The 13206-nt window shown below is 43.7% G+C and overlaps 1 protein-coding gene and 1 pseudogene across 2 annotated transcripts; one reads left to right on the top strand and one right to left on the bottom strand.

Moving 5' to 3' along the window:
- Positions 1 to 1033: 1033 nt before the first annotated feature.
- On the top strand, positions 1034 to 3868 carry LOC124048925 (annotated as a pseudogene).
- A 400-nt stretch (positions 3869 to 4268) lies between these two features.
- Positions 4269 to 10196, bottom strand: thnsl2 (threonine synthase-like 2). 2 transcript variants are annotated; one of them, XM_046370097.1, is made up of 9 exons: positions 10076 to 10196; positions 9408 to 9639; positions 9009 to 9203; positions 8734 to 8886; positions 8288 to 8527; positions 7913 to 8061; positions 7696 to 7821; positions 5026 to 5180; positions 4269 to 4874 (listed from the first exon to the last, which is right to left on the bottom strand). In XM_046370097.1, exons 2-9 carry the CDS (start codon positions 9628 to 9630, stop codon positions 4634 to 4636), a joined length of 1482 nt encoding a protein of 493 aa, XP_046226053.1. In that variant the 5' UTR covers positions 9631 to 9639; positions 10076 to 10196; the 3' UTR covers positions 4269 to 4633. The 2 variants fall into 2 exon arrangements, with proteins under 2 accessions (XP_046226053.1, XP_046226054.1); XM_046370098.1 differs by lacking the exon at positions 8734 to 8886.
- Positions 10197 to 13206: the final 3010 nt, after the last annotated feature.

Below are 13206 nucleotides of genomic sequence, written 5' to 3'. Positions count from 1 at the left end.
GTGAAGAAATAGTTTATCAACATTTAAAGCTAAACATCTGATCTGTTCCATCAGCCTTATTAATCGAAGTGGCGTATACATCCACTACACTAAATTGTTATGTATTAATGGGGATTAAGAAATAAGTGGGTGTGCGGCGTATACCCTCCACAAAACCACTGAGACCATCTAATAATTTGGTCAGGTAAAAATGTATTTGAACGCGCATTTCACGATCTGATATACTGGTAGCCTACCTTTTGGGCTTTACATTTGATATTTGTAGGTTCTAGGTCGCATTTTACACTAAGATCCGTTTGGGAACGAAATGAGCCGGCTCTTTTGAGTGAACGGAGCCAAATGAGCCGAAAAGACGGAATGCCCATCACAGGTGGAGTCGACAGTCAACGGGGGAGGAGCATGTCTCTGTCATCTGTCAGAAATTAAATGTATTTTTGACAGAGGAGCATGTCTCTGTCATCTGTCAGAAATTAAATGTATTTTTGACACGCCAAGTCTCAACTGTGATGTACCCTTTCATCAAAGCAATTTTATACACGGATACATTAACATTTTACAAATTCATAAATGAATTCTTCTTAGTCCGTCGCATATTTTCGCACAATTATAAGATGAGCTATTTTTATTATTATTAGATGTATTAAAATATGTCCACTAGGACTTTCCAAATGTGCCTTTCTGTAACGGCTGTCGTGGGAAGAAGTTGAGGACCAAGGTGCAGCGTGGTAAGTGTTCATGATTTTTAATAATAATCAAAACTGAACACTGAATAACAAAGAAACAACCGAAACAGTTCTGTCTGGTGCAAACACACAAAGACTGAAAACAACCACCCACAAAACACAATGGAAAACAGGCTACCTAAATATGGTTCTCAATCAGGGACAACGATTGACAGCTGCCTCTGATTGAGAACCATACCAGGCCAAACACAGAAATAGAAAATCATAGACAAACTAACATAGACAACCCACCCAACTCACGCCCTGACCATACTAAAACAAAAGACAAAACAAAGGAACTAAGGTCAGAACGTGACACTTTCTCAATGTTCATTTTTCAGCATTATCATGTAGGCCTATGACGTCAATTAACGTTTTTCCATTAGGTGGACTGAGTAATAATTAGTGTAATTTGAAAAATTAAGTTGTGGTGGAAATAAGTGTTCAAATAATGGCTTGAGTTAAATGTATAGGCTGAGTTAAGTTATACACACACACACTCATACGTCCCTCTCTCACACTCCCTCTCTCTGTCACGCACACACACACACTCAAATATGTCCCTCTCTCTCTCATACACGCACGCACATACACACACACACAAACAACTCTGAAGTCATAGCTCCCGTCTTACCCTTAACATCCTCCCTCCTACTGTTGTTGTTCATACAATAATGTTTAAGAATGTGGCGTAGAACTGTGTAAAGCTGAACTCATTGTGTGTAATTTTGTGTCTCAAACAGTATGTATTTTCTCTGACAATCTTTTAAATCTATTTTATCTTAAAAAACATAACTGCAGGAAATGTTTTTTGTAACAGATATTTGCAAAAAATATTGCAACAATAGACTATGATTAATCTTACTATATTATATTTATCCTGAGACAAGACGCATCCACTTTATAAAACTTAAATATTTTTTCCTTCATTCTCAGTGGCAATGTCTGTTGCCCCAGTGTCTGCCCTCTGTCTGCTGTTCCTGCTATCTGTGTGCACTGCCTGCTACATCTCCAACTGCCCCATAGGAGGCAAGAGATCAGCACTAGACTTCCCATACAGAAAGGTACTGTCATTCTCAGCAGTTCCACTTTGTTACTGTTTATTGTAACTGTGTGTCTGTTATAGAGCTAGATTGGTGGTTGCCTGCCATAGAGGCTTGCCTCTTACCTTGGAAGGGTTGAGATTGCACAGTTAAATCAAAGGTTACTGTATGTCAATATTGTATGTTGTATTGTACCATTTTTTTTGTTAAACCACAAAGCTTAAAACAACTTCCCTTTTCTATAAATATATCACTTTTATCTATAATAACAATGTAACTACATTTACATTTACATTTAAGTCATTTAGCAGACGCTCTTCTCCAGAGCGACTTACAAATTGGTGCGTTCACCTTATGACATCCAGTGGAGCAGCCACTTTACAATAGTGCATCTAAATCTTTTAAGGGGGGTGAGAAGGATTACTTTATCCTATCCTAGGTATTCCTTAAAGAGGTAGGGTTTCAGGTGTCTCCGGAAGGTGGTGATTGACTCCGCTGTCCTGGCGTCGTGAGGGAGTTTGTTCCACCATTGGGGGGCCAGAGCAGCGAACAGTTTTGACTGGGCTGAGCGGGAACTGTACTTCCTCAGTGGTAGGGAGGCGAGCAGGCCAGAGGTGGATGAACGCAGTGCCCTTGTTTGGGTGTAGGGCCTGATCAGAGCCTGGAGGTACTGAGGTGCCGTTCCCCTCACAGCTCCGTAGGCAAGCACCATGGTCTTGTAGCGGATGCGAGCTTCAACTGGAAGCCAGTGGAGAGAGCGGAGGAGCGGGGTGACGTGAGAGAACTTGGGAAGGTTGAACACCAGACGGGCTGCGGCGTTCTGGATGAGTTGTAGGGGTTTAATGGCACAGGCAGGGACCCTGCCAACAGCGAGTTGCAGTAATCCAGACGGGAGATGACAAGTGCCTGGATTAGGACCTGCGCCGCTTCCTGTGTGAGGCAGGGTCGTACTCTGCGGATGTTGTAGAGCATGGACCTACAGGAACGGGCCACCGCCTTGATGTTAGTTGAGAACGACAACTAACTATAACATTATGTTTCCTATTATCTTTCCAGTGCATGTCGTGTGGCCCGTGCGACAGGGGCCGCTGCTTTGGCCCCAGTATCTGCTGTGGGGAGGGGATGGGTTGCTACATGGGCTCCCCAGAGGCAGCTAGTTGTGTGGAGGAGAACTACCTGACCTCTCCCTGTGAGGCCGGAGAGCAGTAGCCATGACCGCGATCTGCTGATGAAGCTACTGCACATGATTAGCCACACCCCTTCCCACAGAGGCCACCAATAAAACAGCCTCTAGGGCCTAGAGTCTAGGCGTTTTCAGGGACAGTCCTGAGTTGAAGGATAGTGTAAAAAAATCTGTTGCATGTTTCAATGTCAGGCATACCTGCAGTATGTACATACATTTTCTACAGCAGATATATAGATGTAAAATATGGGTTTTTGCTTGTAACTGCTTGTGTAATGGCTTGTGCTCTGAGACAAATGCAGCTTACTGTACAAAAACAACTTTCTGGTTAGTCATTGTTGCATGTTTCAAGTCAACTCGGGTCTCAAGTATTTCCAATACCAAAACACACACGCTAAAACTCACCACGAGATGTTGCTGAAATATATAAACGGTATGGATGAGTTTTTGTGTTTATGTGTGTACTGTATATGTATATGTCTTACTTTACGATGCATGAACAGAGTAGGAACAGAGCTGAGACAAACAACCTCTGACATCATCTTTATGAGACCAAAGTCCCTCTCAGCTGCCTGACAGTACAATAGATCAGGAGTTCGGGCTGTAAAAGGTCATATCCAAAGATACAAACCGACAGCTTGTGAGAGAAACCCATGTTACCCATATAAACCTACGGTCCTATGTCTTCTGAAGTGAATGCTAAAGCCTATGGTACACAGGAAATTTCTTAAGGCAATATTGACAGGCATCATGTCCACCACCACACTGTCTCTCTTACATGTTGTGATGGGAATAAAAACCGAATCATTTTTATTTAACTGTTATTTTACCAGGTAAGTTGACTGTGAACACATTTTCATTTGCAGCAATGACCTGGGGAATAGTTACAGGGGAGAGGAGCCAATTGTAAACTGGGGATTATTAGGTGACCGTGATGGTTTGAGGGTCAGATTGGGAATTTAGCCAGGACACCAGAGTTAACACCCCTACTCTTACAATAAGTGCCATGGGGTCTTTTAATGACCTCAGAGAGTCAGGACACCCGTTTAACGTCCCATCCGAAAGACAGCAACCTACACAGGGCAATGTCCCCAATCACTGCCCTGGGGCATTGGGATACATTTTTAGACCAGAGGAAAGAGTGCCTCCTACTGACCCTCCAACACCACGATCAGCAGCATCTGGTCTACCATCCAGGGACTGACCAGGACCAACCCTGCTTAGCTTCAGAAGCAAGCCAGCAGTAGTATGCAGGGTGGTATGCTGCTGACTTCATAGTTCCGTTCTAATAATTTACTGTAATTACTCCTGCACACATGATTGCCTCTGCAACTTTTATTGTCAGCATTTATGGTCAGGCAATAAATTGTGCAGAAGTTTGATTGCAAAACACACCATTTGGCAATTACACCATTTCATCTGAATTCTGATCAAACGTATACAATAAACAATCTTCTTATACTGTAACAATATCTGATCATATAAAACTGATCTCTTCAAAACAGTTCATAAAACATCTAACTGTGGGCATATTATTGCTGGTATTAGCAGTAAGTTGTCTATTATCCACTTTATAAAACAATCTCATCAGTTCATAAGTGTTTGTTATTTATGATAATCCATGGCAAATGCCAGTTAACAGTTCCATCTGAATTATCAGTGTGCATCCATAATTTCTTAAATAACTAGTTACACTCCACAGTTGAGTAGTAGGCCACTCCACGTTGCCTGGCTGAGCCTATAGCCTGGATGTGTTGCTTCAGCATGCACTCCCAGTCCTTGCCCCAGTCTTGGCCCCGCTCCAGGGCCAGGTAGCGAGTGGACATCTTGTCCAGAGCCCGCACTGCCTCAGGGAGGTCAAGGGTCAGCCCTGCCTTCTGCACCGCCGCCTGGAACTTGGCCGGAGAGGCTGTTGCTATGCAACACCTAGACAGGGGAAGGGGTTTAAAATTGTGAGCTAGACAGCGGTATTTGGTATGCAGCCATGATGCATTATGTAAATGGTTGAGCCTGCAACTAAGAAATGTGTTTATTTAGTAAAACACTAAAAGTGTGTGTATGTGTCTGTGTCTCTTACCTGTTGACCCCTGCAGTTGGGGGATAATGGTAGTGATGCCACACAGCCACTGCAGTGTGGGGACATAGTAGATACTGGTTCTCCTTCCAGCATCTCTGCATGGTCTCCACTATCCCCTCATCTCTTACTGCACCTGCTGTGATGACCTGAGACAACTGGAGACAGAGAGAGGAGGGGAGGAGTAGTATTTATTAGGATCCCCAATTAGCTGCTGCCACTTATTGAAGTGGATTTAACAAGTGACATCAATAAGGGCTCATATCTTTCACCTGAATTGGCCTGGTCAGTCTTTGCCATGGAAAGAGAAGGTGTCCTTAATGTTTTGTACACTCAGTGTACATAGCACTACAATTACATCACAATTTAGTCATTTAGCATATGTTCCTATCCAGAGCGACACACTGCTAGTGCATTCATCTTAAGATAGCCAGGCAAGAGAACCACGCATCACATATCAATGCAAAATACAATACAATAAATACATTAAAATGTCTGTTTTTCTCTTCCCAGTCCCCGTCGTGCCATCTGATTTTTTATTAAATCAGATTTTATTGCTAGTTTGAGTTACCTAGGGTGGCAGAGAGTTCTATGTATTCATGGCTCTATTTAATACTGTGTGTTTCACCGTGTCTGTTTTGGACCTGGGGACTGTGAAGAGACCTCTGGTTGCATGTCTTGTGTGGTACCAATGAGTGTCCGAACTGTGTGCCAACCGCTTGAACAGACAGTTCGGTACCTTCAACACCTGGTACAAAGACCAATAGTGATGCAGTTAATCTCTCCTCAACTTTGAGCCAGGAGATATTGACATGCGTGTTACTGGCATTCACCCTCCATGTACAGTACCAGTCAAAAGTTTGGACGTACCTACTCATTCAAGGGTTTTATTTATTTTTACTATTTTATGCATTATAGAATAATAGGGAAGACATGAAAACTATGAAAAAACCCATATGGAATCATGTTGTAACCAAAAAAGTGTTAAACAAATCTAAATATATTTTACATTTGAGATTCTTCAAAGTAGCCATCCTAGGCCTTGATGACAGCTTTGCACACTCTTGGCATTCTCTCAACCAGCTTCATGAGGTCGTCACCTAGACTACATTTCAATTAACAGGTGTGCCTTGTTAAAAGTTAATTTGTGGAATTTCTTTCCTTAATGCGTTTGAGCTGATCAGTTGTGTTGTGACATGGTAGGGGGGGGGGTATACAGAAGATTTCCCTATTTGGTAAAAGAACAAGTCCATATTATGGCAAGAACAGCTCAAATAAGCAAAGAGAAATGAAAGTCCATCATTACTTTAAGACATGAAGGTCAGTGAATCCGGAAAATTTTCTTCAAGTGCAGTCGCAAAAACCATCAAGCACTGTGATGAAACTGTCTCTCATGAGGACTGCCACAGGAAAGCAAGACCCAGATTTACCTCTGCAGCAGAGGAAAAGTTCATTAGAGTTACCAGCCTCAGAAATTGCAGCCCAAATAAATGCTTCACAGAATTCAAGTAACAGACACATCTCAACATCAACTGTTCAGAGGAGACTGCATGAATCAGGCCTTCATGGTTGAATTGCTGCAAAGAAACCACTACTAAAGGACACCAGTAAGAAGAAGAGACTTGATTGGGCCAAGAAACACGAGCAATGGACATTAGACCAGTGGAAATCTGTATTTTGGTCTAATGGTTCCAAATTTGAGGTTTTTGGTTCTAACCGCAGTGTCTTTGTGAGATGCAGAGTAGGTGAAAGGATGATCTCTGCATGTGTGGTTCCCACCTTGACGCATGGAGGAGGAGGTGTGATGGTGTAGGGTTGCTTTGCTGGTGACACTGTCAGGGATTTATTTAGAATTCCAGGCACACTTAACCAGCATATCTACCACAGCATTCTGCAACGATACGCCATCCCATCTGGTTTGCGTTTAGTGGGACTATCGTTTGTTTTTCAACAGGACAATGACCCAACACACCTCCAGGCTGTGTAAGGGCTATTTGACCAAGAAGGAGAGTGATGGAGTGCTGCATCAGATGACCTGGCCTCCACAATCACCCAACCTCAACCCAATTGAGATGGTTTGGGATGAGTTAGACATCAGAGTGAAGGAAAAGCAGCCAACAAGTGCTCAGCATATGTGGGAACTCCTTCAAGACTGTTGGAAAAGCATTCCAGGTGAAGCTGGTTGAGAGAATGCCAAGTGTGTGCAAACTGTCATTAAGCAAAGGGTGGCTACTTTGATCATCTACAATATTTAATACATTTTGATTTGATTGTTTTTGCTTACTAAATGATACAATTTGTGTTATTCTATAGTTTTGATGTCTTCACTATTATTCTACAATGTAGGAAATAGTCCAAATAAAGAAAAACCCTTGAATGAGTATGTGTGTCCAAACTTTTGACAGGTACTGTACATCTAAGTACAATAAGTGCTGCTCTGTTCTGGACCAACTGCAATTTGCCTATGTCGTTCTTTGCCGCACCTGACCACACAACTGGGCAGTAGTCCTGGTGTGACAAAACTAAGGCCTGTAGGACCTGTCTGGTTGACTGAGATGTCAGGGGGGAGGGGTAAGTATGTGTGGTGATTTGAGAGAGAACATTAAACAACCAACGGTACTGGGCACTTATCTTTCTACAAGAACATGTCAATTATGTATTCATGCATCTGACCTGTTTGTGGAGAGCTTCAGGCAGAGTGTGTCTGTGAGAGTGCTGAAACTCCTCCATCATGCCCTTTACCAGGGCTCCATCTCTACCAGACAGCAGCCAGAACACACGCTCCATGTTATAGGGGTCCTGGGGTGAGAGCACAGTGTTAGCCACAGTACGTACACACACACACACTTCTTAAACCTTAAACAAAGTGATGAGCCATCACGCACAGCACCTGAATGTCTATAGCCGGGGCCATGGTCTGCGTGACATTGGTTGCCATAGAAAAGTCCCCACTCTGCACAGTCCTGTGCACTATGTCATTAGCGTTTGTCATGGCAACGAGGCACAGCGGTATCCCCATCTGCTTCACAATGCAGCCGGCTGAGAGAGGGGACAGAGAGACAGACAAAGAATGAAGAGAGATTAAGGAAAACCAGAGAAAAACATGAGCTATGTTCCAATACTCTCAAATGGCTTAGTATCCTTTCCTCTGAGCAAAAAAGTAAGGAAGAAATATAAATATATCTCTAATAAAACAAATATATACAAAAAGGGGCAAAAATGGGAAAAGGTAGTGGAAACACTCTGTCATTGTAAAACTTCTCACCGGCGATATTCCCCGCTCCCCCTGTGGGCACTACCATCTCCAAGGCGGGTAGGGGTGCCCCCGTCTCTGCCTGCTCCAGCCCACTCACATGCAGGTAGGCATAAATGAAGTGTGCCAGCTGCACCATGACACGAGACCAGTTGACTGAGTTGAGACTCATCAGGCCGTGTTGTTTCACCAGCTCCTGGTCTGAAAACAGTCGACGGATGGGCACGTCGATGTCATCAGAACTGCCATCCGCTAGTAGTGCAGGGGAGAAAAATTAGGGTTGTGTTATCATACCGACCATCTTATCACAGGTTAAGGTAAGATCATTATTACTGAAGACTAAAACTCCTATATTTTCCCATGATATGGCCATCACCTCTCACTATCAAAGAAGGGGGCAAGGAGAGAAAGCCACTTTAGAATATTGCTCCCGCATACTATTTGGCCCTGTCTCTAACCTGCAAACACATGGATATTGTCCTCCAGGCAGGTGATCATCTGTTTCTCCTGCACAAGAGTTATGCGACCCCGGGGGTACACCACTACCACGTCTACCCCACCAAGGCCTCTCGCACTTTGGATGGCTGAACCACCCGTGTCCCCAGATGTGCCTAGGAAGGTAGGCCGCAGCGTGGGAGAGGGAAGTAAGATGTAATATACATCAACATAATAGACCTAGCATGTAACTAAACATGTAAACACTCCAAATGCTGCCCAAAGTGCCCCTTCTCACCCACTAATACGATGGCGCGCCGGCTTTCCTTGCGCAGAAAGTAGTCGAGGAAGCGCACGGTGCAGGTCATTGCCAGGTCCTTGAAGGCCAGGGTCTCACCGTGGAAGAGTTCCAGCACACACAGCCCACCCTTCAGCCTGGCCAAGCTCACCACCCCCGGCACGGCGAACCCAGACAGGGCCGCACTCACCAGGCCTGGGGCAAGGGAGGGAGAGAGAGAGCGGAGAGAGGTGTGAAAGAGTGAGATGGGCAGAAGGATCACACAAAAGAGAGAGAGAGAGAGAGAGTGAAGGAAAAGCGGTGAGGAAGGGACATGAACAGAGTTGCTTCATTTTGATATACACCCATCAATCAATCCATCAACGTGTCACTCAGCTACCCAAACCCTCCAGGTCTCACCGTCTAGGTCTGCTCGAGGGATCAGCTCTGTAGGGATGAACAGGGAGCAGACCTCTGTCACTAGCTGTGGGTAGGACAGGGAGCTCCAGGACCTCAGGGTATCAGGGGTCAGGGTGGGGAGGGTCTCAGGCATGAACATCCCCCCGTCTGGTGCATATCCCGATAACAAAACATCCTGAAAGTCCCAACCCTGGACACCGCCACGCGTGCTGCAGTACTGCATATCTGACACCTGTCAGTAGTCAAAACAGTATGATGAAAAATAGTATGATGATAAGCCTTTGGGTTAAGTTTGCTTCATTGTTGTAGCAATTTGACAGATCATTTACAATGAGGATGTAAGGGCAGACATATCTATCTGGGCACATGGATCAACAGTTCATAAGTGAGTATTGGACTATAATGTAATAACATTATTATAATGCATAACAGTCAGCCTACTGTATTTTCAAAAACATGTGTTCATGTTAATTTTTTAATTATGGGATTAGATTGCATTATTAATACATAGCATAATAGAAAACATAACTGTCAGCTTAAATTTACAGTAAACTACTGTTGAAAAAACATATTATAGTTTATTTATTTGAAATAAATTATGGTTAGGTAAATTCAATGCTGCTGACTATCGCATCTAGTCCAGACAATTTTAAATTAGGATTATTTACCGTCTGCTTGCTATAAGAAGAAATAGCTCCGAAGTAGCGTACTGTAGCTACGAGTTGACCCGGGGAACTGTATTGGTGCAACACCAGAGTTCGAATTTCAAAGTAAAGAGGTCAATCTGGTGCCAAACGTTTAAAAAATATCTACTCTAAAGCGTCACCTGCAGGTCATTATGGCAAACTGCATTCAAAGGAGTTTAATAAGAGACAACCACATTTTGATATTATCTGACAAATAAATTCAATCAATTAATCAATCAATCCAAACTATGAAGCGGAAAGATGAATGGAAAGAGACATATGTTACAAAACACCAAAAAGTTTAATGACATTCGGAGATTGTCAAGCCTTTGTTATTGGGTAGGCCTACAAGGTAGGGAGGGATGTATTTACTGTTGGTTGAGATTGACATATTCTATTTATTGTGACGTTGAAAACGCAAACCATTATATTGAATTGAAAATTAATTCCATATATTTAATACAGCTATAAATATGGTATCAAAATGATGAAAATCTGATTTCCCCCTAGCTGCAGCTGGGTTTGATCGTAATGTAGGCCTAGCGAAACAAAGTGAACTCGTCCATGGTAGTCGGCGTACCCTCAACCTACCCGGCCGGTAGCCCTGCGTGGCACCGACTGTGTCACAAAAGCATGCGTTTATAAACACAGGGTCGCTACAGTTATTGTTATTTGTGGTCTTAAAAATACCCCCCCCTCCCAATGGTTATTGTATCCAATGGCTTAATGCCTGCACCAAAAATTACTGCTAGGTCAGTTGAGTTTTTCTGTCTTATTTATAATCGAACTATGGTGCTCCTCAGCTACGGTTATTCATTCATCTAAAGATGTCTTCACTACAAATTCAAACTAGAAAATAATATATATTTGTATTGTAATCCCAAGGGAGCCAGCACACCATTGCCATAGGCTGTAAAGTAGGGTTTACAATGTTTAAAATAATAACTAATTGCTTGTATACATACTGTAGTTCCATGTGTACTGTGTTCCTTCTCAACCCTTAGGTCTGCAAAGGGATGCAGGTGAGATCAAGCAGAATGGAGACCACTTCAAGATGACCATTTAAATGTGTTAACCCTCGCAAGGCGGCTGGCCCAGACTGCATCCCTGGCCGCATCCTCAGAGCATGCGCAGACCAGCTGGCTGTGATAACGGACATATTCAATCGTTCCCTATCCCAGTCTGCTGTCCCCACATGCTTCAAGATGGCCACCATTGTTCCTGTACCCAAGAAGGCAAAGATAACTTAACTAAATGACTATCGCCCCGTAGCACTCACTTCGGTCATCCTGAAGTGCTTTGGGAGACTAGTCAAGGATCATATCACCTCCACCTTACCTGACACCCTAGACCCACTTCAGTTTGAATACTGCCCCAACATGTCCACAGATGATGCAATCGCCATCACACTGCATACTGCCCTATCCCATCTGGACAAGAGGAATACCTATGTAAGAATGCTGTTAATTGACTACAGCTCAGCATTCAACACCATAGTACCATCCAAGCTCATCATTAAGCTAGAGTCCCTGGTTCTCAACCCCGCCCTATGCAATTGGGTCCTGGACTTTCTGACGGGCCGCCCCCAGGTGGTCAAGGTAGGAAACAACATCTCCACTTCGCTGACCCTCAACACAGGGGCCCCACAAGGGAGCGTGTTCAGTCCCCTCCTATACCCCCTGTTCACCCATGACTGTGTGGCCATGCACGCCTCCATCTCAATCATCAAGTTTGCAGACGCCACAACAGCAGTGGGCTTGATTACCAACAATGACGACACAGCCTACAGGGAGGTGAGGGCACTCGGAGTGTGGTGTCAGGAAAACAACCTCTCACTCAATGTCAATCAAACAAAGGAGATGATTGTGGACTTCATGAAACAGCAGAGGGAGCACTCCCCTATCCACATCGAAGGGACAGTAGTCAAGAAGGTTGAAAGTTTTAAGTTCCTCGGCATGCAGTACACATCACAGACAAACTGAAATGATCCACCCACACAGACAGTGTGGTGAAGAAGGCGCAACAGCGCCTCTTCAACCTCAGGAGGCTTAAGAAATTTGGTTTGTCACCTAAAACCCTGACAAACTTTTACAGATGCACAATTGAGAGCATCCTGTCAGGCTGTATCATCGCCTTGTACGACAACTGCACCGCCCTCAACCCGCAAGTCTCTCCAGAGGGTGATGCAGTCTACACAATGCATCACCGGGGGCAAACTACAAACAGCTTCAAGGCCATCAGACTGCTAAACAGCAATCACTAACTGGCTGCTGCCTACAAAGAGACTCACTAGACACTTTAAACAATGCCAATTTAATAATGTTTACAGATCTTACATTACTCATCTCATATGTATATACTGTATCTTATACCATCTATTGCATCTTGCCTATGCCACTCGGCCATTGCTCATCCAAATATTTATTTGTACATATTCATCGCTGGTGCTGTTTGGGAATTGTTAGATTACTTCTTAGATATTACTGCATTGTTGTAACTAGAAGCATAAGCATTTCGCTACACTCGCATGAACATCTGCTAACCATGTGTATGTGACCAATACAATTTGATTTGATTTGATTTGAGACTCATTCACAGTTGGCCAGGGGGCTAAGCTGGAGACGATGACACGAGAGAAGAACAAGGTGAGTTGCTCAACCAGACACACCCACACTTACTTGTGGCCTCATGGGCGCACCTGCACATTGGCTAACTTGTACTTAAACTGTAAATTACATAGATGGGGAATTCCAGTCCTGGAGGGCCAAAGTGTGCAGGCATTTGTCCCAGTTCAGCTTTTGCACCATATAAAATGTTTATCAGTTTCCTTAGAACTGGAGCAAAAGTCTACACATGTAGCGATCAATGAACAGTTGCTCTCCCTACTTTGAGTGTGTTCTTTTTTCCATGACCCATTCTATGAGTGGTGCTAAAACCTACTTATAACAAGCCGTAGTGTGCTAAATTGGAATTTCTAGTTTGTTACTCTTGCATGGTATGTCATGCACTAACTCCTCTACCCTTTCCCAGGCTAAGGTGAACCTGGTTGGGAACATGCTAAACGTCTCACTGAAGGGAATTGAGTCAGTCATGGAACATCATCGTTGTGAGTA

The sequence above is a fragment of the Oncorhynchus gorbuscha genome, linkage group LG11, assembly GCF_021184085.1.
Source record: "Oncorhynchus gorbuscha isolate QuinsamMale2020 ecotype Even-year linkage group LG11, OgorEven_v1.0, whole genome shotgun sequence".
NCBI classification, from domain to species: Eukaryota; Metazoa; Chordata; class Actinopteri; order Salmoniformes; family Salmonidae; genus Oncorhynchus; species Oncorhynchus gorbuscha.
This window is presented reverse-complemented; position numbering and strand designations above follow the sequence as displayed.

What these genes read in the sequence shown, in the direction of transcription:
- thnsl2 (XM_046370097.1), bottom strand. Translation starts at nt 9,630, where the DNA reads ATGCAGTACTGCAGCACGCGTGGCGGTGTCCAGGGTTGGGACTTTCAG. An exon ending in GCGCGCCATCGTATTAGTGG is followed by an intron (nt 8,887 to 9,008) that starts GTGAGAAGGGGC and finishes CTACCTTCCTAG; the next exon opens with GCACATCTGGGGACACGGGT. An exon ending in CCAACTGCAGGGGTCAACAG is followed by an intron (nt 4,875 to 5,025) that starts GTAAGAGACACA and finishes TCCCCTGTCTAG; the next exon opens with GTGTTGCATAGCAACAGCCT.